We start from the raw sequence: 27,120 nt of genomic DNA on the forward strand, positions 1-27,120 counted from the left end.
GGCAAACAGACCTCCTGTAAAGAGAATCACAACTGCAGATCAGGCATATGCATAGACAGACATGCAGAATGGAGACGTGCTCGCATTCAGTGATGTGAAATATGTATGGCTGTGACCGTGCATGCCTTTCAAATATTAATGTGGGAGTCTGTATATCTAATTGCTTTCACTGGAAGCTGCCTTCATTATGCCCAGTGATCACTGCTTTCACGCCCCATGCAGAGCCTGTGATTTCAGCACATTACCATGAGTGATTTTAGTCCTGGACAAACACAGATTGTAAACTGTGCAAGCTAAAGGTGCACTTTATTATTTCATGCTAAAGATGTTCTCTTAAGTGGATCTTATTATAGCCACCTGAATACCCGTGAAAGACCTTCTTTTTCCAGGAAAGTTATAATGGTGGCTGAGGTGGCAACTGCTTGTAACTTTTTTTTCTCTAAATATTTGATGTGTATGGCTGTTGTGTGTTTTGTGTTTTTTTTTTCTCTGATCTGTGCATGCTGAATTTCTCCTCCCTATGCAGTGTTAGGGTGAAGCCCTTTGCCAGAGAGATGGCTTAGCCGTGCCACCTGCTATTCAGGCATAATTCACTTCCTTTTAACAGTGCCTTCTCATGCCAGTTATTCCAGCTGTGTTCTTGTTAGCAGTTTCTCCTGCAGCAGCTATCAATCATGCAGTTAGCTTCTTCATAATAGTGCCAGGTTATGCCTTGCCAGTTGTCATGTGCTGCTTCCTAAATGTCAGGGACAGCGCATTGCTGTTATCACACACTGCTGTCTCACTGCAGCGCTCTGCTTTCCCAGGGGTCGTGCACACATTAAGGATTGTGGGCAGAGTATGAAATTGCAGTGTGTAATTGTAATTCTATCGCCAGTTCCCTTTATGTTTTTGGCCCGATTAGTTCTTCCTTTCTCCTTTTTAATTCCCGCTCAGTCTGAACCAGTGCCAAGAAGTTTCATTCACAACTACTTGGGGATTTCCCCCCTTGTTTAACAGACCCCCTTATTCCATTTTTTTTTCCTAGTTTGCCTCAGGACTGCTACTGCAATGACCAATGAGCCTTCCAGAACCGTGTATTATGGGCTCTATATCTGGCTACCAGGTATCGGGCTTAGCAATGACTATGACTTCCTTTCCCCAAGGATCATGGATGTTGCAGAGGCGGCATCCCCAGCCAGGGCTAGCTTGCATAGGGTGGCAGCTCCGAGGGGACGATGGCCTGGTATATGTGGTAGCTGAAGAGTAGGAAGAGTCCCCGGTGCTGCTGGTGGAGCCTATCCCACTGGCGGCCAAGAGGAGGCCCTGGGGCTACCGGTGGCCAAAGAAGAGAGGAAGAAGCCACAGAGCCACCAGTTGGGCCCATCCTCTTCGCAGATGAAAGCGAGAGAGGTCACGCTTGAGTAAGAGCATGTGTGTGCATGTATGTGAGGGAGGAGAAAGTTTGTGCATACACCCCTCTCGCCTCAACTATCTACTACAATCTTATTGGGTGGTGTTAATGTGTCTGCTGATTTCAAATATTTTATTGGTGCCTGGGGACTTTGTAAACCTGTTTATGAGTTTTTCATTATTGGATGTTCTGTTTATCAACTGTTTTGAAATCTTAGTATGATTTTACTATTATGATTGATTTTTTGTTTATATTTCTTGATTTTTATTATTTGATGTTTTATGAGGAATGTTTGTCTTTCCATTGTTGCACTGCATACTAATTTGGCTTGTTGCAGTTCCCAATTCAGTTTTTGTCTGAATGTTTCCATTTATACATTTATTGTGTCTTTATGCTGTATTTGCTGAGGGGTCTGTCTGTGGTTCTGCATGTGTGAGTGAGCTGAAGTATTCTGCTAATGTGTAGTTTCTGTGTAAGGGTCTAATAGCAGCTTGGCTTGTTCTGTTTTCCTCATAGGAGGTGTATTGGTGTTTTAGGGCCTGGTTGAATATTTATAGTATTGCCATTTCATAGGTAGTGTTACTGTTTGAGTGCTAGCAGTTAATGCTGTTTTCGTATGAAAGGTTTTACTCTATTATAATTGTAATTCAGTTTATTTATGGCTTTCTGAAGGTGTAGCCCACACCTAAGATATGTCTTACAATTGGACTAATACCATATGTATTCCAAGTGTGTCTCTTGTACAGAATAGAAAAAAAAAAAGTAAAAGTGTGGCTGATGGTCAGGTTAGGAAAACAGATGGCTGTGCACAGGTTAGGAAAATGGACGCTCTTAATATTGAGTGTCCATTTTCCTAACCCACTGACAGCCACCTCTCCTGGGTGCCCTGCAGACTTTTCTCTAGTCTGCATCCCGGGCCCCCAATTTAATACTTAAATGGGCTGGTGTAGTAGAAACGAGGCACAGTAAGACACAGTGGCATGACCTTAGTTCTCATTATACCCGAGAGACTGGTCTCACCAGAGCTAATTGATTTTCAGGTTTGTGTTCCTAAGGCGTGAAAAGGATGAGTACTTTGCTCTGTCTTAAAATCTAAGCCTGGCAGTTCAGAGTATCCCTAGTGGGGCCAGCAAGAAGAAACTGAAAAGGAACATGACAGCCGCCCAAATCTTTTATTTGGAACCAGGAAACGTCCTTGAATCTTCCCAGCCTTTTTTTTTTTTTCTTTAAGATGAAATCCCCTCTCTCCAGTTGGAGCCAGACAATCCAAAGCCTGTATCTCTCCCGGAGCCCTCCTAGCAAAGGCAGAAAGAGCAATTCATGAGCATTAAAAAAAATATCTTCCCGGCCCTGCTTTCTCTGTCGGTGCAGCTGTAATTGCTGCGGATTTCCGCTCCTCTCGGACAGGAGCCTCTTTCTCTGGCTGGTGCGCTGGAGGGGAGGGTGCTGGGCTGCTATGGGAGATGGCTAATGCTCTGCTGCTCGCCAGCACAGCTCTGAATGAGGGGCTTTGTGGAGGGAGTGGGTGAAGAGCAGCAAGAAAAATAGGAAATATTCATAGGCTTTATTTTTCCGAATCTAGATGGGAGAGATATATTGGTGATGTGTGTGTATGAGGAGTATATAAGCGACTTTGGTTTATGATAGACGTGCATGCAGTTTGTCTGTGTTGTAAATGTCATGCCCTTCCCCTCCTGTACGGCTGTGTGTATATAACGCACTGCCCCTTCCATCTCAAGACTATGGCTTAAGGAATTAGTCCCTGGCGCATGGGGCAAAAGGCTTCTCTTATGTCACTGGATGCCCTCCCCGCTCCCCCCTTATTGCAAACGGGCGCGGAGGGCGCTTTCCCCTCTCCGGACGGCAGCGCCTGCCGGGCTCGCGGGCGCGCCTTCCCCGCCGGCTCCGTTCACCTCGCAGCCGGCGCTTTCCCGCCTTGCGCGCGCGCTCTCCCTCTCCCTCGTTGACTCTTTCCTCCTTTCCCTCCCGTGCACTACACTTTTGTGTTAGCTCGGGGATGATGTCACTTCCTCCGGGAGCAGGGGAGGCGGGGGGGCGCCCGGGGAAGTCACGACCCTGGTGCGCGCCGAGCGCGAGCCGCTCCCCGCGGAATCCATCGAGCCGGCGGGCGCGAGATGCGGGGCGGGGGCCGCCGGGTCGGGCGCTGCCGCTCCCCCGCTGCTGTTTTTAAGGACTGAGAAATGGGAAGTTGAGCGTTTCTGGGGGACCACGCACTCTTCCTGAAACTGGAGAATGAATCTCTACTGGAGCAGCTCTCATGTAAGAATTCATAGCGCATATATCTATATATTTATTTATTTTTTCTTCTCTCTCTCTCTCTCTCTCTCACATGGAGTCTTCATTCCACCTTGTGCCTGCTGTCCCTGGCCAACCTGAGACTTGGGTCCCAGTCCCCTGCTCCCTCCAACCCGCATCTTTGGTCTGAATGTTTCTGATTTGGATGTGACATTCGGTGCTCACTGCTTCCGGCTCCTAGTACTCTGGATTCGGACCTCATGCACTATAGGGACATTAAGTCCTGCTGCCAGCATTTATTTACCTGTAGATTAACTTCTCTGCTGGGATTCCGAGATGTGCTAGTTCAGTGCAGGGTATAGCAGGGGGACCTGGGCCTTTCAAACGAGTGATACAAGCTGCTACTACTCCGGATGCTGTGTCAGCTGGTGCCATCCATTGCCTGGGGCATGATCACTGTATCTCCTGCTTTACCTATGATGTGTTGTGCCTTCGTGGCTGGAACAGTGCAATATAAGTCTTTTGCCAGGCAGGACTTGACTGGAAAGAAGGGCAGGGGGGAAAGCTGAAACTAAAGCTCAGGAAGGGGACTAGACAAATCTGCTGGAGACCTGGAGTTAGGTCACCTTCTCTCTCTCCTTACCAGACATGCCAAATATAACTGAGCTGTGTTCTGATACTGGATTCCAGAGAGCTGTTAAATAGTACAGTACCATCTTGTTACCCACTGTTAGCTTCTGTAACAGATTGCTTATCTGTCCAAGTTACTAAATATTTAGCTCCGGCAGCTACTTTTGGGGTCTTTTTGTCTCTCTGGAAAACTCAGCAAATACAACACGTGCTTATTTTTGTCACACTGGCTTAATAGTTAAGTGATTTGATGCACACTATTTACCATTTTGGAAATAACATTAACAGTATATGTATGGCTATTTCTCCCAGAAGTAAAGCCTATTCTATAGAAAGGGATGATTTAGGGATGATTTAGGGATGACTTTTCAGTCACCTGCTGAGCGTCAAGATGGCCGGCTACACTAGCTGGGTAGATTTTAAGCAATATTTGTGCCCCAACCTAGCCAGAGAAGTTGAAGTTGAAAATTCACTTAAACTTAGCTGGTTATAATGCAGCTGGCTAGTCAATCTTGATGTTCACTTCCTCCAATCAGCTAAACTTAGCAGGCTAGTCCTAAAGATTGTAATTAGCTGGCTAGATTACTTCCTTGGGGATGTCTACTTCTAAAGCATTTTAAATCCAGTCACGTAGCAAAACTAGCTGGTTATCATTTAGGCACCCCACTGGAGAACATTTTCAGCCAGTTGATCTAGCTGCCTAACTCTCTAGTTATGTGACTAGATCCTTTTGTAATTCACCCTTTAGAGCACTCTCTTGCACATGATCAGGGCTTTTGTGGCTTACTTATAACAAAGCTTCTAGAGATGCTGGGATTTTGTTTTCTTTTTGCTTTTTGTTTATCAACATGTTCAAAACTTAGAATATAGAAGAAAAGTTAGGCATAAAAACAATACCATAGAAGTATATTTTCAGAAAGAAATACATTCCATTCCACAATCTGGTGGGGGGTGAGAGTCGCTCATACCAAGGAAAGACAATCAACCTGTAGATACTGAAGAAAAAAAAACATGAAAACCGCTCTTCTAAACATGATATTGGAGCTCACAAAACAGAAGTGGGGACCCCCCTCTGGCGATGTCACCTGTTCTGACTTGGGGCAGGTCGGCAGGCTCGTAAAAAGCATACTTCACCCCAGCCAACTTTACAGTCTAACAGTGCTGTTTAAAAGTTACAAGATAATGCTTCCAGCAATACCATAGTTAGTTGCTAGATAGGTTCCTCAAAATAGTATTTATTTATTTATTTAGCACTTTTATATACCGACTTTCCAATAACAGAGTTACTGATCAATTCGGTTTACATTCTCAACAGAAACAATGACAGGTTAATGTCTTACAATGAACAGGTAGATGTAACTTGGATACAGATTAATTTTAATATTAATTTGCTTCCTTGCTCACTCCTTTTTTGCTTTCTCTGCAAGTTCTATTCTTAGCTTTCCTTTTCTGGATTTATTTATTTCAAATTTATTAACCACTTCTCCCCTTAAGGGTATATTTCATTTCTTGTGTGTGTATAGAGGGGCGTAAGAGCTGTGTAGTAATGCTGTTTTCTGTGTGTCTGTTATGGGAGTGGAGTAAGCAGTCTCTTCAGCGCGCGTATTAGAGCTAAATTTCTGTAGTAACATTCTCCTATGCATAACGAGAGGTGAGAGATCACAAATCCCAGCCACCAGGTCGCCATGGCTCCTAGCATTTTTTTTGTCAGAGATGCAGCCCTCTGAGTGCCCACCGGCAGAGGTGGAATTAGCGGCATGGGGCAGGCCAAAGGGATGAGGAGGTGGCATTATTGGCCCAAGCAGGCATAAGTGAGGAGGTGTCTTCCTCATTTGCTCCAAAGGAAAAGAAGAGTTGCTGCCTGCTGGTGAAGTGGAGCACAGTAAGGTATTATGGGGGGAAGAGAGGGATTAAGAGACACTGTGTTGAAGGTGTGTGGGGTGAGAGGAGGAATGTTGAGATGCACTGCTGGGGTCAGAGTTGGGAGAGGGAGACTGCTGAGGGCGAGAGGAGGGTTCAGAGAGAGACGGAGACTGCTGGGGATTGGGATGCTAGCCCTTTCTTTTGACACCCACCCCCTCCCGTCCCCAAACACCATGCTATCTGTTGAAAACATGAGGCTTTCTGGCACTGTGCATTCTGGTTTCTTGGCTTGTGACTTCTGAAAGGTTGGCCACCCCTGGTGCATACAGCTTGAGGCATGATAAACGACATGTCCTAGTTTTATGGCTTGTACTCGTGCTGAGGTGTTTTGCTAGGCGTAAGCATGCGTACGTACTTAAAATAATAGTTTGCGTACTGCGATATTAATTGGTTTGGTGGTAGCAATAATTAGAAATGTGATCATTTAAAATATGAAATCATGAAGACTGAAAAATAAGTTTGGCTCCTAAATTCTTGGGCTGACTTCTAGATCCAAAGAAGATTGTCGAGGCCTGGTTGCAATATTCTTCTATGTGTTTCGGGGACAGAAGCTCTGGAGTAACCTTTTTCCTATGTGAATCTGGGGTGAGAGCTCTGTAATAAGATTTTCCTTTGCATGTATGTGTCTGGGTTGAGAGCTCTGTAGTAAGTTTCTTTTGTGCTTGCGCTCTGGGGGTGAGAACTCTGTAAACTGTTCATGATCTGTGTCAGAGTTCTGCGGTAAGGTTTTCCTTCTTTTTTATTCCTGCAGACCAGTCCAGACAAGTGGGATTACTCCTGCTTGCCAGCGAAGGCAGAGAACTCCTACCCTACTCCCCCTCCCAAGAATATATTTTGGAATAGCAGGCTAGGTCTTCAGAAATTCTCTGCCTCCAGCTGGAGGTGGCTAGGTGGGGATAACCCCACCCCCCCCCAACAAATAGTTATAGGATTAGAGGAGGATTTTATTTCCCTTATAGAACCAAGCAGAAGGCCATTCGGGTGGCTGTTCTTCCATCTGCGTAAAAAAAAAATAGTTCCCATTTGGGCCTGGTCTATAAGGGATTTGCCACAGTCCCTATAGAGCTGGACTGTAAGGGGTGAGAGATTCAAAGAGAGAGCGGAAAAGCAAGCAATGCCTATACCTGCAGCCCCTTCCCTTAAGCTGAAAGAGGATGGAAATGCTTGCATTATGGAGGAAGAAGGCAGAGCTCAATAAGGGGCTCTTTTTGTCCCAAGTGAGAGAGTCCCGAGCCCTTTATGGAAATTCATGTGCGGCGGAGTATTCGGGAGGCTGGGAAGTCGGGTCAGATGCGAAGAGTGAGCTAGCGCCTGAAGGAGAACAGCCTACTCCGGCACAGTGGGAAGTGCGGGTGGCAGCAGGAGCAGAGTGCTCACAGTGCGGAGGATGCCACCGATGTGCAAGCAAGCAGAGGCGGCACATGTGACCCTCGGGTATGGAGTTTTCCAAGGAGTTTATTTTATTAATGCATCAGGCTTATCAGGTGCTGAGAGGTAGAACCGTGGGTTAGGAGAAGAGCCTTGGCTCCCTGCCCTGTAGTTCCGGAGAGCGGGTGTGGGGGGGGGGGGGGGATGTAGAGGCAGAGAGGCCCAGTTAGGGAGCAGGGCAGATTTCCCCCCCAGCCCCCAATCAGCTCTTATGGCAAGGAAGCTGTGGTTAGACTCTTCAAAAAGGAAGAGCTAAGCTCCCTTATCGTAAAAGTAATGTGTGCTTTGAACCTACAGAAGAGGGAAAAGGGGATACAGTAAGACCTGATTCTCCTAGGAATTAAGAAATCCTCTAAGACTTTCCCATTGCACTCTGTCATCAGAGATGATTATGGTAGAATGGGAGGCACCAGACATAGCCTTAAGGATTAGGTAGTTGGTGAGTAGGCTATACACCTTGCAGCAGACTGAGGTGGAACTACTGTTTAAGGTAGTTGCTGTCCCATTAGCGGCAGTAACATGAAAGACTGTAATCCCGATTGGGGGGGGGGGGGCACAGCCTTCAGGGATCAACAGGAAAGAGAGTCCCTGTTAAAGAAGTCCTTTGAGATCGCTAGCCTCTTCTTACAAGCGGCATTTTGTGTGTGTGTGTGTAAGGGTTTATATAGCCAAGGGCATTGGTAAAATGGTTACAGCAGCACCGCACCAAGCAGTTTTGGTGGATCCAGATAAAAAGGCAGAAATAGAGCTGCCAGGATAAAGTCAAGCTTGGCCTTTTTGGTAGACACAATATGACTTAATTAGGACTTCAGGCAAACCAGCAATGGTGGTAATGGTAAGGAGATTTCTGTGGGTGAGACAGTAGTTGGCAGGTGCAGTATCTAAGTCATGGCTGAGCAGGCTACTCTTTAAGAGCCATCTCCTGTTTGGAGCACATCTGAATAAATTAGTGAAGGATTTAGGGGACCTGAAATGACAGAGATTGCCAGAGGACAAAGGGTTGCAAGACCCTTCAAGAATAAGTCCAGAGAATTTAGACAGTCTAGGCAAATCAAGGCATTAAACCCCCATGGGAGCAAGAACCAGACTAGACAGCCATTTCAGGGAAACCAGAGAGGGATCCAGGAGAAGACCCTTTGGAATTCAGAGGGCTTTGGGGGGGGGGGGGGTCAAATGATGTCTTTGGGGTCTGCTCATTAATTCCTCCAGTCGATGGCCATTTAACATACTTCATCGACGAGTGGCCCTGGATAACCAGGGACAGATGGGTCTTGGAAATTATTCAGCAAAGTTATGCCCTAGAATTGGCTGCTGCAGTTATGGAAATATTTTTTTTTTATATCCTTGTGTCTTGACAGCCAGTCCAGAGCCCACTCAGAAATATGGGAGATAAGTTTAGATTAAAAAAAAATTGAGGGGGAGGAGGAAGGCACAGAAGGAACAATTATTTCGGGGGGGGGGGGGGGGGGCGGGGGCTTTTTTCCCCTATTTAGCTGGTCTTTCTCTATCTCCAAGCGATTCTTAAATAGAAAGGAAAAGAAAAAAGGGTGGGGAATACATGGAACTATCAAGGAAGAACAGAACAACTGGCCTAAAGTCTAGGGGAGATGAACATTTTTGTTACTGTTCTTTTTTTTTTTTTTCCCTTTAAAAATAAAAAAAAAAGAGGTGAAGAAAAAAATAGGGAACCAGTAGAAGGAGCTAGGAGAAGAGGTTACTGAAGACCTATCCTGGGATAGTAGGCTAGATGTGTAGCCTCTTCAAAATATATAGCTGGGAGTGACTGGGGAAAAAAAGAGGAGTTCTCTGACTCTACTTGCTGGCATTCAAGAGTAATCCCACTTGACTGGACTGGTCTGGTCTATCGGGACTCAAGGAAAGGAAATTAACCGAGAAGTTTAAATTTCACCATTCTTTTCATTGTGAAAAAGCCTTTACCTTTACTCTTCTGCTCCAATTAGGAATTTTCAATGTATTGATGTTATGTGATCGCTATCAACAACATTTTCTTTTTGCCTATTTGTTATTTAAAATATTTATAAGCCACATAATCAGACATTCTAAACAGCTTACAATAAAGCAAAAAGTATAAGAACAAACCTGCAATGTTGGCAACCCTGCCTTTCGGGCTGATACAGTACAGTGCACTCTGACGGAGCGCACTGTTAACTCGCCATTGGACGTGCATTTTCCCTTACCCCTTATTCAGTAAGGGGCGGAAAATGCACATCCAACCCGCGGCACCTAATAGCGCCCTCAACATGCAAATGCATGTTGAGGGCCCTATTAGGTATTCCCGTGCGTATCAGAAAACAAAAGATGCAGCCAAGCTGCACATTTTGCTTTCAGAAATTAGCGCCTACCCAAAGGTAGGCGCTAATTTCTTCGGGCACTGGGAAAGTGCACAGAAAAGCAGTAAAAACTGCTTTTCTGTGCACTCTCTGACTTAATGTCAGGGCGATATTAAGTCGGAGGTCCCGAAGGGTGAAAAAAAGAATTTAAAAAAAATAAATTTGAAGTCGGCCCGCAGCTGTCGGGTCGAAAACCGGACGCTCAATTTTGCCGGCGTCTGGTTTCCGAGCCCGTGGCTGTCAGCAGGCTCAAGAACCGACGCCGGCAAAATTGAGCGTCGACTGTCAAACCCGCTGACAGCCGCTGCTCCGGGCCAAAAGGAGGTGCTAGGGACGCCCGCTCTCCCGCGGACTTTACTGAATCGGCCCTTTTGTTAGGTGTGGAGAAAAGGACATTGAAAGATGGGAGGTAATTTCCCAACCGTTATGTGGCAATCATTATCATCCTAGTGTGATGTTCCTCCCTCCTTCCTCACTTCAGTCTGTCATGTAGTATATAAGGTCTGAGAAATCCTGTTGACCAGAGCTGTGATTGTAAGGAAGGATGAAATTCAGTTGGGCTGAATGTCACATGTGTAATATATATATTTTTTTTTTTAGAAGGTTACATCAATAGTCTTTTTTTCCCTCAATGCACAAGTAGTACATTTTTTTTTTAGTAGAAAACAAGATCTTGAACAAAAGGTCATAGTACAAGGGTCAAAGAAGGAGGAACAATATTTAAAAAAACAAAACAAAAAAAAAACCCAAAATTTACAGAAAGGGTGATGAATGTATGAAACAGATCTTCATTGTAGATGGTAGAATCAAAAACCAGAAACAAAATTCAAGAAAGTTTGGGATAAGCATGAGGATGCTTATTTGTGAAGTGGAAAGACTGGAGATCAACTGGGGTCTGTGGTATTGAAACAGTAAACTGGGCACACTTGATGGTCTTCATCTGCCATTATATTCTAGATTTCTAATATTTTTAATCTTGTGAAGCTATTGATAACTTTTTTTGGGTTTCCAGGACTGGTGCATTTTGGCACTATACAGTTGGTTACTGCTTTTATTCATCTATTGATTGAAAATTTTCAATCAATAGATGTCACCTACCATTGTTATCTTGACTTAAACCACTTTATCTTGGGACCCGCATTATTCAGACATGCTATAATTTTCTGGTGAATGATCTGTGCTTGCAGATATTTTGGTGCATTAGAATATAGCAGAAGGCAGACATAGTCATTGTGAAGCGTTGCTCCTCGTAAATTGTCACACATGCAAACTCTGGAGGTTGTCCTAGCTCTGTCCCTCCTGAAGAAGCCGAGAGGCGAAACATTGGCCATGTTGAGGGACGTTCTTGCTTTGAACCTTGCTTGTAAACTTTCATGTTTGAATTACTTTGAATGCCTTTGTCGCAATTGGTTGAAGTGAATATATTTGTGACAAGTTGCAAATAAGATATTTTGCTTATTAAAATCATTTGTTTGGACACTTTACTCTCACACTTTTGCATGGTAGATTAGAATACAGACCAATTTTAATTGATGCTAATTTGAAATGATTTGGTTTGTGGGCCTAATATGAGCACAGTCTTTACCAATAAAGTGTCTTTTGGCTTCACTCCTAGGCCTGGGGAACAGTTTACTGAGGTGAGATTATAGGAGAGCTGGAGGTACAGAATATTACCAGAAAAAGTTCTGAACACGACAGTGTAGTCCAGGGGTTCCTAGCTCTGGTGTTTGAGGAACAAGCTTCTGTGGACACGATAGGGATGAGGAAGAATTCATGGGATTCCAAGTAAAAGTTGCAGATGGATGCTAAATGATGAGCTCTTTTTTTTTTGGTAATTTATTTTTTATTGAATTTTCAAACTTTTACATTAAGACAATGTTACTTTCCATCTCAAAGGTAAATAAAATTCTTACATCAATTTTTAACATATAATTAGTAAAAATATCTACTATAGCTTATAAGTAATCTGGAGAGGCAAGAACAATTGAGCAGATACATTGCCAATTACATAAACTAAGAAAACATAGCTCATGCCCCTTAAACATATTGACCAACAACCTCCTGAGAATTCTTAGGAATGAGAATCTAAATATTGTCTCAACTGCACAACATCATTAAATACATATCTGTTGTTTTGGTATACTATAATACAAGACATGGGAATCTTGGATAATATTTAGCACTTCTAGAGATAACTTCATTTTTCATTTGCAGAAAAGTTTTCTCTTCTTCTGCATAGCTTTTGTTATATCCAGAAAAATTCTTATTTGTTTCCCATAAAATTTAATTTGCTGTTTACGAAAATACACTTGAAGAATTTTATCTGTCTGAGACCTGAGTGAAAGTCACCAAAAGAGTCGCTCTTTTCTCTGTTATAATTGAAAAGTAATTTGAAACTATCAGATAATTATCAACAGATTTCTCAGCTTGATTTTCATCATCTCCTTTTGACAGCAAATATAATATCTTTGAAACTTGGGGTATCGCTGTTTCCGAGAAACCCAATATATTCAGGAAATAACCTTTTAGTAATTCTTTTGGAGGGATCCATTTCATTCTCGGAAAATTAAGGAACCTTAAATTAGGCTCCTCAGTTCATTCTCAAAGAAGTCTAGCTTCCTCCCCATATTAGATTCTGATCTTATTAATTCACTCTGCACTACTTTGACTTTTTTTTACCTCTACCCCTATATCTTTTATATTTACTTCCATCTGTGAAATCCTTTTTTCTTGATCCTGAACTTTAATTAAATTTTCTTTGACAGTATTTGTCAAGTCCGTAACCGCCTTATTTAAAGTCATAATAGCCTTCCATATTATCTCTAATGTTACCTTTTCAGGCATTTCAAAATGCATCGGCAGGCGAACTTCAAATTCAGATTCTTCTCTCCTTACCTCAGGAGGGTGTCTCTCCCCAGCAAAAAGCTGTCCTTCCTCAAACCGGCCCTCTGAGCCCTGTCTCGTCGGGCTCTCCGAAGTATTCAGCCTAGCAGCTGTACTTCTCGGGGCTTTCGGTGACCTCTGAGTAAGTTGTTCCTTCAGCGTTATTTGGTGTCTGTCCCTCGTTTCTCCAGAGGGACCTGAAGGGGGAGCTGGCATTGTTGGTGCTCTGGGGCTGAGGGATGTTTCAATGGGCCCGGAGTCTGGCGGTTGCACCCCGCTAGGATCTCCAGCAGCCCCTCCCTCCAGTTCCGGCAGCATGGGTCTCCCGAAGGCGTCCTCATTCCTGAGTTGCCTCGCCGTCACAGTTTGGGTAGAGGTAATACTTTCCCAAATTCTAGCTTTACGCTTTGTGTGCGGCATTTTAAAGGCAATATATTCAAGTAGAAAAGTTTAAACGAAAGAACTTCCCAGGAGCTGAGCAGCCTACATCTTGCTATATGGTGGCCCTCTTGCCTCTTGAGTCCCTAAATGTTGAGCTCTTTAAGGAGACTGGAAGTAGTCTTGTAAGCTTGGATCCAGGAGGATCCAGAAAAGATTGTTTTCTTCTATCTTGTATGCCTTTAAGTAAAGAGCAGAAAGATTCCAGATTACCCTGCCAATTTATAAGCAGATTTTTAATACAAACAAAACATACTTTGAAGTGTCTGTAAGTAAATGGTAGAAGTGTAAAAAATAATATGGGATAGTTAGAATGTATAGCATTGAATGAAGAGGTAAGTATAATTAACATCTGAAAGATCTGGTAGGAGGAGAATAACCAATTGCACACTGTGATACCAGGGTACAAATTATATCGCAATGATAGGGTGGAGAGGTGTCAAACAGAAAAATTCTGCAGAAAATTAAAATACACTGTAGAAATCTTTACAGATAGAAGTTCCATGTGACAAGGGGAATAAAATAGCAGTGGGAGTGTACTATTGTTCAACTGGTCACAATGAACAGATGACAAAATGCTAACAAATTAGGGAAGCTAACAAAATTAGCAACACAGTAGTATAATGGGTGATTGCAATTGTCCCAATATTGATTGGGTAAATGTCACATCCGGACATGCTAAGGAAGTAAAGTTTCTAAATGAAATAAATAACCTGCTTTATGAAGCAGCTGGTACAAGAAAAGATACGAGGGGGAGCTGTTTTAGACTTGTGGACATGTGGAACACATGATTTGGTGCAAGAGGTGACTGTGTTGAGGTCACTTGACAATAGTGATCATAACATCATCAAATTTGACTTGCTAACTGGAGGGAAGACACTAAGGAAATCTACTGCGACAGCCTATAACTTTCAGAAAGGTGACTGATAAAATGAGGAAAAAGGTTAGAAAAAAACTGAAAGGAACAGCTGCAAAGGTTGAGTTTGTATCAGGCGTGACATTGTTTAAAAATACTATTTATTGCGTGCATTAAACAAGGAATACTGTGTACAATTCTGGTCGCTGCATCTCAAAAAAGATATAGTTGTGATGGAAAAGGTACAGAGAAGGGCAACCAAAATTATAACGGGGATGGAACAGCTCCCCTATGTGGAAAGGCTGAAGAGGTTAGAGCTGTTCAGCTTGGAGAAGAGACGGTTGAGGGGGGATATGATAGAGGTCTTTAAGATCATGAGAGGTCTTGAGCGAGTAGATGTGAATCGGTTATTTACACTTTCGAATAATAGAAGGACTAGGGGGCACTCCATGAAGTTAGCGTGTGGCACATTTAAGACTAATCGGAGAAAATTCTTTTTCACTCAACGCACAATAAAGCTCTGGAATTTGTTGCAAGAGGATGTGGTTAATGCAGTTAGTGTAGCTGGGTTCAAAAAAGGTTTGGATAAGTTCTTGGAGGAGAAGTCCATTATCGGCTATTAATCAAATTTACTTAGGGAATAGCCACTGCTATTAACTGCATCAGTGGCATGGGATCTTCTTAGTGTTTGGGTAATTGCCAGGTTCTTGTGGCCTGGTTTGGCCTCTGTTGGAAACAGGATGCTGGGCTTAACGGACCCTTGGTCTGACCCAGCATGGCAATTTCTTAAGTTCTTATGTTCTTAAGGTGGAAGGAAGACCAGGCGACTTCCAGCATATTTAAAATATGAGGTGAGAGATATTGTAGTCAAAAACATCTTTCAAAAAAAAAAAATGGAAAAGGGATCTGAATAAAGAAAATAGGAAACAGCATAAGCATTGGCAAGTAGGTTGCAAAGCATTGATAATGAAGGCAAAGATAGAATTTGGAAATAAGCTTGCTGTGGAAGCAAAAACTCATAACTTTTTCAGGTTCATTTGAAGCCAAAAAGCCTGCAAGGCATTCAGTTGAATCATTAGATCAGTAGTTCTCAAACCTTTTTTGGTCGGGACACGCCTGACAGATGGTTCTCATAGGTGTGGCATGCTGAACATGTGACCATCATGGGGGCTAAATGTAACCATACACTCTGCATCCTCAGGAACCCCCTTGACCCCCAACAATGGGTGCAGAGCAGAACTAGGGCATTACCCATACAACTCGCCATACAAAAGATATTCTGGTTCTGATGACATCTCAGGAAAAGCAAAACAAACTCCCTCTGCCACCAGCACAATAGCCCTCCTTATAAAAAGACAGTAATTTACCACTAATGCATGTCCTATTGAAAAAACACAACAAATAAGTGACACAAATGCCTACATGCTAGTAAAATCACCCCAGTCACACACGCACAACAGACCTTCACTAAGTACAGAAAGACCACAAATTATAAATATGGAGGCAGAAATTGGAATAGAAACCTGAAAAAGCAATTCTGCGTGCAGTGCAAACCTGGCGAAATAGAAAGAGAAATGTAACACCTAACATAGTCCCAGGATCTGCAATAATGCAACAAACTAATCTGTACAGATTATACCCACAGGTTACAGTAACAACCCTACCTATGAAAAGGCAACACTACAAATATTAAACCAGGTCCTAAATGCCAATACATCTCCTATTAGGAAAATAGAATAAGCTAAGCTGCTATAGATCCCCCACCCAGAAATAATTGTAAAGCTATACTAATAAATGTTACAAAACAGCTGGTGAACAGAACAATATCCAACAATTAAAAACTCATAACAATTTTTAAAATTGTCCAAATAGCTTTAAAATATTTCAAAACAGCAGACACATCACATAATTAAAACGGCAGTCAATCAAGAAAAACAAACTTAAAAAGCCACCTTTACTTATCCTCTCCAGCAACTCTCCTACTCCTTTCCGTTGCAGGTCAAAAGCACTCACCAGAATCAGCAGTGGCTGCTGAAGCTCTGTCCTCCATGGTTCTCTTTCTTAGGGCCCACAACCAGTCACTCACGCACCAATTAGACCCCATGCCCAGTCTTGGTCTCTTACACACCAGTGACCTCCCTGACCAGTCTCTTTATTGCTCTCGCTCTCTCTCGCGCACACACACACACACACACACACACACACACACACACACCCCAACCAGTCACCTCTCTGACCAGTCTGTCTCCCTCACACACCAGTTATCTCCCTGACCAATCTCTCAATCACACACATCCTCTCTCACTTAGACACATACTGTCAAACACACTCTCTTACTTACATACAAGCTCTCAATCTTACACACATGCTGTTTCTCCCTCTGGCTCGCTCTCACTCACAACCCCTTTTCCTCCCCAGCACAAACAGCAGCTGCAGCAGCCTCCTCCTCCAACTCTTGTGGCCTGAGGGCAAAGAATCCCATTAGCCGTGGGGGCTAACTCTGTTCTTTCTGCCATTGCTGATCGCCGAATGTGCGTCATTTAGGTCCGGGCCTGCACTGCTGCTGCTGCCGGTATTTTATGAAGTATGGTCTTCTCTTCTTCTTCTCGTGCACCCCACTGTACATCACTTCCTGTTCTGGGGTAGGGGGGGAGGCAGGAAGAAGAAAGGACCATGCTGCTGCCGTTCCTGCCTGGACGGAACAGCAGCAGTGTTAGTGGAAGAATATCTGCATCTCGCTGGGATGGAGGAGAGGGAGGGAAGCACAGCTTAGGGCAGTGGGACACAGGGAAGCCGCAACACGCCTGCCGGTGCTTGGTGACACACTTGTTTGTTGCAACACACCAGTTGAGGATCGCTGCATTAAATGATCAAATGGTAAAAGGGGCACTAAGGGAGGACAAGGCCATAGCAGAAAGATTAAATTAATTCTTTGCTTTTGGTCTTTACTGAAGATATGTAAAGCAGATAATCGTGCCAGAAGTATTTGTATATATTAAAATGTATTAATCGCTTATTCTTGGGCCCTAAGCGATATACATAATAAATACATAATTAGTGCAAATGATTCAAACTTAAACAAAAGTAAGACATGTTACAATTTAAGCGATATTTAAAGGTGTTGATTGAGGTTTGAAACAAATCTCAGTGAATCTGGAAGATATAATAGGGCAAAGATATATTAAATATTGGCAAGTCACTTGGACAAGATGGTATACATCCCAGAGTGCTGAAAGAATTGAAAAATAAAATTGCAGACCTATTATTAGTTTATAGGTTATTATCAATAAAATTAGCTACGGTATTTGAAGGTTGGGAAGTGTCCAACATAATGCCAGTTTAAAAAAAAAAAAAAAAAAGGGTTCTAGGGACGATCCAGGAAACCACAGACTGGTGAGCCTGACGTCAGTGCTGGGAAAAAAATCCAAAATTATTGAACATATAGATAGTCATAGTTTAATGGGAGAAAGCTAACATGGATTTAGCCAGGGGGGAGGTCTTGCCTCACCAATCTACTATATTTATTTGAAGGCATGAATAAATGTATGGGTAAAGGTGAATCTTGAGTAAATTAAAAAGCCATAGCATAGGTTGTGGATTGAGAACTGGTTAAAAGACAGAGAATAGGGCTAAATGGTCAAATTTTCTCAGTAGTTAAATGTGAATAGTGGTGTGCCCCAAGGATATATACTGGGATCACTGCTTTTTAATATATTTATAAATGACCTAGAGATGGGAACGAGTCAGGTGATCAGATTTGCTGATGATACAAAATTATTCAGAGTTGTTAAGTTACATGAGGAGTGTGAGAAATTGCAAGAGGACCTTGTGAGACCGAGCAGCCAATTGGCAGCTGACATTTAATGTGAAGAAGTGCAAAGTGATGCATGTCAGGAGGAGCAACCAAAATTATAGCTACACAGTGCTAGTTCCCCACTGGGAGTCACCACCTAGGAAAAGGATCTAGGCATCAATGTGGATAATATTTTGAAATTCTCTGTTCACTATTCTTCAGTGGCCAGGAAAGCAAACAATGCTAGGAATTATTTGGAAAGGAATAGAGAATACAACAGAGAGGTTAGAGCAGTGGGGTTCAAATCCCACTAAGCAAGTCACTTTACCCTCCGTTGCCTCAGGTACAAAATTAGATTGCAAGCCAAGTGGAGATAGGGAAATATGTACAGTACCTGAATGTAATCCGCTTTGATGTACAGTTTGAAGTGCTGAAAAGTGGAATATAAAAACAAAAAATCTAAATTAAAAAAAATAAATCTAAATATCATAATGCATCTGCTTTGCTCCATAGTGCGACCTCACCTTGAGTATTTTGTACAATTCTTATACTACATCTCAAAAAAGATAGAGCAGAATTAGAAAACGTTCAGAGAAGGGTGACCAAAATGATAAAGGGGATGGAACAATTTCACTATAAAAAGAAAAAAAGGCTAAAGAGGTTAGGACTCTTCAGCTTGGAGAAGAGATGGCTGAGGTCTATAAAATGAGTGGAGTAGAATGGGTAAATGCGAATTGGTTGTTTTACTCTTTCAAAAGGTAAAAGGACTAATGGACATGCAATAGGTAATACATTTACGAATAGAAAATATTTTTTTACTCAACGTATATTTAAGGCTATGATGCGATCTGTTTTGTTTATTTATTTATTTTAAATAATGAATGGTGCGTACCCTCAAGCTTCTGTTGAGAGCATTTGACGTTCGTTCTGTTGTCCAGGCATTAATACTTATTTCAGACTACTGTAATGCACTTTACTTAGGCCTACCAGGGACAATATTGAAATCTTTGCAGCTCTAGCAGAATTCTGCTGCTTGACTGGTCTCTGTTGTCAACAGGTGGGATTATATCTTCAAGGATTGCCAGTCAAGTGGTTGATTAAATATAAGTTTGCAATGTCCAAAAGCTTTTGTCTCTTGTTTTTTGTGTAGGCGAATATGATGCTTCATGTTCATAACCCTACACGATTGCTTCATTCATCACAGAGGGTCCCTACCGTTTGTCAAGCACATTTAGCAGAGTCACAGGAAAGGGCATTTTTGATGATTGCTCAGTTTCTTTGGACTTCTTTGCCACATGAGCTCCAGTTGATGACATGTACTAAAAAAAACATTTTAGACTATGTTAAAGACGTTTTTGTTCGGATTGGAATTCTTGTAACTTGTTGACATCCTTTGTATACAGGTCTTTGCTTATAGTTTATGGGGCAGATTTTAATACCTACGTGCGGGCGTAGTTTTGTGCGCGCAACCCGGTTCGCACAAATCTACGCCCGATTTTATAACATGCGCACGCAGCCACGCGCATGTTATAAAATCCGGGGTCGGTGCACGCAAGGGGGTGCACACTTGTGCACCCCCTTGCGTGCACTGAGCCCTAGGGGAGCCCCGATGGCTTTCCCTGTTCCCTCCGCCCCCCAGCCCTACCTAACCCCCCCCCCCCCCATACCTTTATTTTTCAACTTGTGCCTGCCTCCAGGCAGGCATAGGTTACGCGCACCGGCCTAGAGGCCCTACGGAGGCCTCTGGCCACGGACCGCCCCACCCCTTTTTTTTCAAGCCTCGGGACAAACGCGCGTCACCGGGCCTATGCAAATTAGGCTTGGTGTGCGTAAAACCTCTACGCGTGGAGGGCTTTTAAAATATGACCCTATATCTTTGCCAGGCAGTAACATTTTTTTTTGTTCTATGATATGCGAATTAGTGATTTTGGTTTGTGATTTATATATTGCAGAGAACTTGTTTTTATTGTGTTAATTTGTCTTATAGCTATGTATGTGGTTGTGTGTGCCACTTAGTGCCTTCTATATTAAGCAACATATAAATGAAGTAAATACATAATTTAAACTCTGGAAATTTGTTTCCAGAAGATGTGGTAAGAGCTATTAATGTAGCAGGGTTTTAAAAAAAAGGTTTGGACAAATTCCTGGAAGACAAGTTCATAAATCCATTAATAAGGAAGATTTGGGGAAATCCACTGCTTATTCCTGGGATAAACAGCATGGAATAACCTTTTGGGGTCCTGCCAGGAACTTGGAACCTGGATTGGCCCCTGTTAGAAACAGCTTTATGGATCTTTTATCTAACCCAGTATGGCAAATCTTATGTACTTATGTTTAGTATGATTTGTGTCCCCTTTTATTTTTCCCCTTATGTTCCCCCATCCTTTTCATAATCTTGTTTATATCATTTCATTTTCTGTCTGTTTTCCTTTTCACTATGTTTCTTTGCATTGGCAAAGTTTACTCAACTGGAAACATGGCTGGGCTTGGTCCCTACAGTGCATGGGGCAGAGGCCTTGCTGGGCCAGTAGGCATGAATGAGCACTTTGAACCAGTAGTGCGAGGAAGAATGAGGGAAGATGAGTGCTAAGACTAGGACATGTGAGGGATCAAAATATCCCCTTTTCAATGTAAGAAGATCTAGACTAGAGCTCTGTAAATAATGTTTGGTCTTTTTGTTTCAGGAGGTGACGGTCCTATGCGGTGAAATTCACTGGATCTCCTAGCTATGCCGGGGATTGTGGTCTTCCGCCGGCGCTGGTCTGTAGGCAGCGACGACCTTGTGTTACCAGGCATCTTCCTCTTTGTTCTTCATACCACCTGGTAAGCGAAATGTGGCAAACGACCTCCAGCTATAACGTTTGTATTATTTTGTATTATAATGTTTGCGTTCCTTCACGAAGATCTTCTACTTCGATCGATAATTGTAAACCATTATGATGGCGAAACCGAATGACGGTTTTTAAAAATCGATTAAATAAATAAATAAAGCTTGGAGAATGGGAGTAGCTGTGCGGTTCCTCTAATGTCATTTTCTTCTCTCTAAGGCTAAAAAAAAATCTCAGATAAGGAAAATCCAACCCCAGACAAGACAAAAAAGAAAGATTTTTTTAAATACATATCAGACAACTTATTTTGAAATAATTATTCCAAATAAAATTTTTGAGTGAATATGGCAATTTTGTACAAACACTGCACCCATAAAGTTAGGTAGGAGAAATCATTAAAAAAAAAAAAAAGTAATCTTTAACTAACTGTTAAACACTCAAAAACTGCTCACAAAACCACCCTCTTTATGAAAAATCCAGTGCTATTGTGAAATACTTACAATCGCTTAAAAAAATAAATAGCAACATCTTTGCATGTAGTAGAGAATGAACAATAATGATTAAGCTGATACTTTATGCACAACAACTCAAGAATATAAATACCAGCTGCTATTATAGCACAATAGTTTGTCCAGAGGGGATATCCTAGTTTGTCCAGAGGGGATATCCTCCTTCAGTGATTCAACGAGCATGTAAGCATGCACTCTGCCAGTCATGCCAATTCAACAAATCGCCTTTGTCCAACCTTATCTGTGCCATTCCATTTTCTACTTGTTCCCATTAAAGACATAATTTTGCATCATTGTGACCTATTATCAAATACAATGTTTGCTGAGCCTCCTGTTTTTGCTTTTAAAAAAGGTTAAAAACCTGTAGGATCGACTGATTTCATCTGTCATTCCTCGCACTTTTACATCTTTAGTGACTGATCATGCACAATTTATATGTGTGGTTCATGTACAGTATGTTTTACAGATGCAAGGTTTCCAACATCCTGCATTATCATTTTCTTAGACGTTACCAGGTCGTTATGATTGTAATACTTGGCAAGTCATTTTAGGTGCTTGTTCTAATCTAAGAAATACATTAGTCAGACCAAATGATCTATTAAGGCCCATATTATTGAACATAAAAGTGTGATTTGCATGTTTAAATCGGAAGTCCTAATAGCACAACATGAAACTTTTTGAACTACACTTTGATTTAACATTTTTTTCGATTCAATAAATTTAGTCTCATGGTGGAAATGTGGTTCAAGCTGTATTATGAGAACATGGTTTATTTTTGCATGGAATACACTGATTCCGCATGGTCTAAATCAGAAAACTGAGTGACTTTTTTTTTATGAATAACAATGTTGCCGTATTTTATTCATGTATCAATTACAGTGTCTATTGTTTTGCAAAATTATGCATATATAATGCCATTGATACTGAGGTTAAGAGCATTATTCTCTTGTTTTACCATACGAGAATGCTTCCTCAAGGGGGAATCCATAAAATTATCTGCGACATCAAATCTTCATAGCACTGACTAGTAATGCAAAACCCAGCATGCTGTTTCATATCCTCTCAATGCAAACTTCTGTACTATTGCAAAACTGTTTTCCAGCAACAGGAATTATTTTAAACCATATGCTTCCTCAGCATCACTATTTTCCAGCAACAGGAGTTATCTAAAGATATCTGAAATAAATCACAAAATAAAAAGAATGATACTGAAATATAATGAAGACCCACCCACATTAAAACAATCTTTTTAAACTAATACACTTAGGGACTCGCTTCAAACTATATACATTCCTGCAGTATCATGAGGCTGCCCTATTTATGCATGCTATGCATTGCTGATCATACGACGCATAGGTTTAAATACGAGTTCCATATTCAGACATAGCAGGCTAAGTAAGTTTGCTGGATAAGACTTATCTGGCTAACTTAGCTGGTATATTCAGTGATGTGGCTGTACTGCTGAATATACCCAGATAGGTTTAAAGTTAGCTGGATAAGATAAATGGCTAGATTTTCTCAATAGGAGGTCAAAAGTTAGTTGAGTTTCACTATTTATCTGGCTAAGGTAGCTGGATAAGTAGCTCCTCCAAATTATGCCCTAGAAATTCTATTTTTTTTTTAATTTGGCAGATTTTAGCCAGATAATGACTTAGCCTGATAAGCAGCCGAATATGCCAAAACTTGCCATTTAGACGGATAAGTCTAAATGACTTTTGAATATCTACATCCATGTGATGCGTTACTAAACCAATTGCCAACTGTGCTGTGCACATATTCACTAAATCAACTCTCTTGGGCTTTATTGAGAAGTTTCTTTATGAAACAACTATCAAGTTGGACTGTTCTGGCTTGTTTTCATTTTCTTTTTATATTTGTTGGGATTACTACATATAGTTATGCTGAAATCCTTTTTCGTTGTTTGCTCTTTGCAAGGCTTATGATATCAGATTTGGAGAGAAGTATCAATTAAACATTGTTCATTTTCTACTATATGCAAGGACATTGCTGTTTTAATTTTTTTGAGTGATTATAAATATTTCACAAAGAGTGCAGTTGTGTAAGCATTTTTTTTTTAATGGTTAGTCATGATGAGGACCATAGTCAGCAGCTGTGCGGCTCTGCTAGTTAGCCGGATAAACTTATTCAGCTAATTAGTGCTGTATATTCAGTGGCACAGCCGTGCCACTGAACATACCTGGATAACCTAAAATTAGCCAGATAAGATTAACTAGCTAACTTTAGGCTGACCAGAGTTAGCCTGATAGCTTATCCAGCTAACTCAGTTCCTGCCCAGAATGCCTCTGGATCACCCCTGGAACACCATTTACTTAACCGGCTAAATTCTAGTGGGATAAATAAGTGGCTATTGACGCAGACAAGTGTTGTCAGAAGGTGTGGCGATTCGGCAATCTAGGAGGCTGTGCAGATCCACTTTAACCAGTATCAATGCAATTATGAGGCGGAGATGCCTAGAATAGTAAAATCAGTGGGAGATGTTAACAGAGAATGTTTGAGAGTTTATGGAATTGATAATCCATGCCCCTTGATGAAGCCCGGTTCGGGGTAATACGGAATCAAAGATCAATGCCCCTCTGATGAAGCCCTATTTAGGGTGAAACAAGGGACCCTTGTAGGGGATCAGGTGGAAAATAGATGCATTTGAAGAGGTTGGGACAACAGAGTTGAGTCATTGTATCTGTGAGAAGAAGGGAAATTGTTGAAGGAGAGAGGTCACACATTGAAGAGATATATGTTGGTACAATACAGATGAGAAGTATTATAGATGTGGTATCCATTGTTACCTATCCAAAGACATTTCCATTTAGGGAATTGAGTAGGAGTCTCTTTGGAAAATTCATTAGATGATTGGGTGTATGTGGTGAGTATAATTGGCAATGACTGAGTGATGGGAAGCAATGGTATGTGTGCTCGGATTTGTATGATGTAGTATTTTTAGTGTTGTAAAATGGGTATCATGCAACTGTACAATTTAGCGGTTTATGAAACATTTTTTACTTTTGTATTGTATGGCTATATGATATATAGTGTATTCAGGCCCCGTCACTTTTTCCACATTGCGGTTTTCTAAAATGGATAATATGCATCTTTGCCGCCCTCAATCTACACGCACTACCCCATATTGTCAAAGCGTAGTTATCTGGCTAAAGGTATTTGAATAGGGATCTTGATTACTTTTTCAACCCCACTTCCTATCTGACATTTTGGGTGCAGTATGTGTATAAACATACTGTATAACATGTGTATAAACTAATATAGTCATTAACAATCACCGCAAAGTTCTACCTCTTGTTAAACTTCTATCTTCCTCTTCTTTTACTCCCAGTTAGAATCATCCCTGTTTTATTGTAACTTCTTCTTCTGAGCACTTGTTATAATTTGTTATAATTTGTTATAAGTTGTAATGTATACATTCAGGTTATAGTTTTGTATTGCTCACCCCTTGTTTTATGTAAACCGACATGATACGAACTCCGTGAATGCCGGTATAGAAAAATCACAAATAAAAATAAATAAAAATAAATAAACGTGGTCTTTTTTTCACTCAAAAATTTTATTTGAAAAATTTGTGTGCATGTTTAGGAAAATCTTTCCTTTTTGTATTTTCTTATCTCTAGCCAATCAGTGAAGACTGTAATAGATTAAAACTTCTTATAATAAATGGTTAGGGACCTTTGCTTTCAAGCAACATGATAAAACAAAAATCAGTGGAAAAATGACATTTCCACTGTTATTTTCCTGTGTATTACAACAAAGTAATTTTTTTTTCACTGAATTTGTTTTTATCATCACATTGAAATTCCCAGGCAAAAAAAAACTAGATAAGACTTCTCCCACTATCTTTTCCTCCCTTTTGAGCCATGCTTGTTAAAAGTTGTTTTAAAAAAATAAAACAGGAAACACAAATAAAGTGGAAAGCAGAAGAACAGGTTGCTGTTTGAGGGTAAGTTGTAGTTATTGGTTTGGTTTTTTTTCCCTTGGCGGTTTGGTCATGGACTGTGGGCTGAGGGAAGAGGTGGCGTCTCCTTAAGAGTATGAGAAGCGCATAGTAGTTGCAGTGCATGTGGATTGTGATGTCAGGCACAGGGAAAGGGAAGCCTCTGTAAACCTTATGGAGAGGAAAGGAAGAAAGAGGGGGGTCATCTATCTTGGGGAGAGCCGCATCAGCAGGATCATCTGAAGGCCGTTCCTATGCTTGCTGCTGCAATGGGAACCATATTGGAACCACAGAAGGGAGTAGGTCAGAGCAAGGGCCTCTTAGGCTGGTTCCAGTGGTCTTGGTTGCTGTAGCAGTCTGGTCCATGGCTCCTTTGGGTGGAATTCCAAGAGGAGCAGCTCCTTTTTCTTCTCGTGGAGATGTGATTCCTTCCTTTTCCTGGGCCTCTTTTGTGAAGTGTTTGCATCAGGCCTTTTTTCTATAGGGTTGAGTGCAGCTCCAGGTTTCTCTCCTGGGAATCTGAGCAGAAGGATTGGGAGGAGGAAGTCCTGCAGTTTGTTTGTTACTTTTAGACTTTAAGGATAAGTGACAAGGAGGGGAGATATGGAATAGGGGGAATTCCCCCTAAGGAAATGCCAACCAGATAGTCAAGGCAATTCAGAAGAAAGTAGAGACTCCAGAATCAATGTTATCATCCATCTGGGGACCAACGACCTTGCTAGACATGTTATCCTTGCAGTACAGAAAGATTTCCAAAACCTAGGGACAAAGATTAGACACATGGCAAAGACCATTGCCTTTTGTTCATGGAAAGGGGAAGGCAAGGCTCCGCCATATAGATAACTTCAGTGTTTGGCTCAAAGCATGGTATACATAAAGTGGTTTTGGTTACATTGGTGGATGGGGCCGTGTATGGAACAGTAAAGGGTTATACTGCAAGGATGGTCTACATTTGTTTTTGGCCGGAAAGATGATGCTAAGTTAGAAACTCAGAGCATATACTATGAGGCATTTAAACTAGAAGGCGAGGGTGGCAGGAGGTGGCAAATGAAATTTCCATGTCACCCCCAAGCAAGACAGGAATTGGGAAAAGAAAACAACTAAGTTAATCAGTTCAAAATAGCAGAAAAGATGACTAAGAAGAGCAGCAATCCTAGAAAGATGAGCTAAAAAGCTATGACCACAAATGCTCATAGTCTGGGCAATAAAATCCCAGACCTGCAGGCCTTAATGGTGGAGCGGACTTGGACATAGTTGCTGATACAGAGACCAGGTTCACTGAATCTCATGATTGGGATACAGCCATACTTGGCTATAACTTCCAAAGGAAGGACAGAGGGCAGAAAAGGGGGAGGAGTAGCTCTTTATGTCAAAAACAATATCCAAGCAACTGAACTGCAAGGAGAAGAAGCATTATGGACTGTCCTTTAAAAAAAAAAAAAAAAAAAAAAAAGATGGTGCATCCATTTTTACTGGAGTGGTTTACAGGTCTCAGACTCAAATGGAAGAACTAGACAGATCTGGTTGAAGACATCCAAAAGGTGGGAAACAAGGGAGAAGTGTTGATTGTTAGAGATTTTAATCTGCTGGGTGTAGATTGAAGAATCCCTTCTGCGGAATCTACCAGAAGTAGAGACAGAGAGTGGATACCCTTCAAGGGGCTCTGTTCAAACAAATGGCAATGGAACCCACGAGGGAGGAAGTTATGCTCAGTCTAGTACTCACTAAGGAGGATAATGTCTCTAATATCCGAGTGGGTGCCCACCTAAGCACCAGTGACCATCAAATGGTATGATTTGATATCGCAAATAGAATACAGAGAGGTCACACAAAGACCTGAGTTTTGAATTTAAAAAATATGGTCTTTGTCAAAA

At 41.7% G+C, this 27,120-nt stretch overlaps 1 protein-coding gene across 4 annotated transcripts in view; it reads left to right on the forward strand.

The window, feature by feature from the left end:
* DAGLA (diacylglycerol lipase alpha) overlaps positions 1–27,120 on the forward strand; it is a 210,630-nt gene that overhangs the window by 85,354 nt on the left and 98,156 nt on the right. For 3 of the 4 annotated variants that reach the window (XM_029582182.1, XM_029582184.1, XM_029582185.1), the window contains exons 1-2: positions 3,449–3,673; positions 20,636–20,774. In XM_029582182.1, coding sequence (XP_029438042.1) covers positions 20,680–20,774 — 95 coding nt within the window. In that variant the 5' untranslated portion in view covers positions 3,449–3,673; positions 20,636–20,679. Of the gene's footprint in view, positions 1–3,448; positions 3,674–20,635; positions 20,775–27,120 lie in introns of those variants that run through there. The other variant, XM_029582183.1, reaches the window with a different exon arrangement.

The sequence above is a fragment of the Rhinatrema bivittatum genome, chromosome 17 (assembly GCF_901001135.1).
Source record: "Rhinatrema bivittatum chromosome 17, aRhiBiv1.1, whole genome shotgun sequence".
NCBI lineage: Eukaryota > Metazoa > Chordata > Amphibia > Gymnophiona > Rhinatrematidae > Rhinatrema > Rhinatrema bivittatum.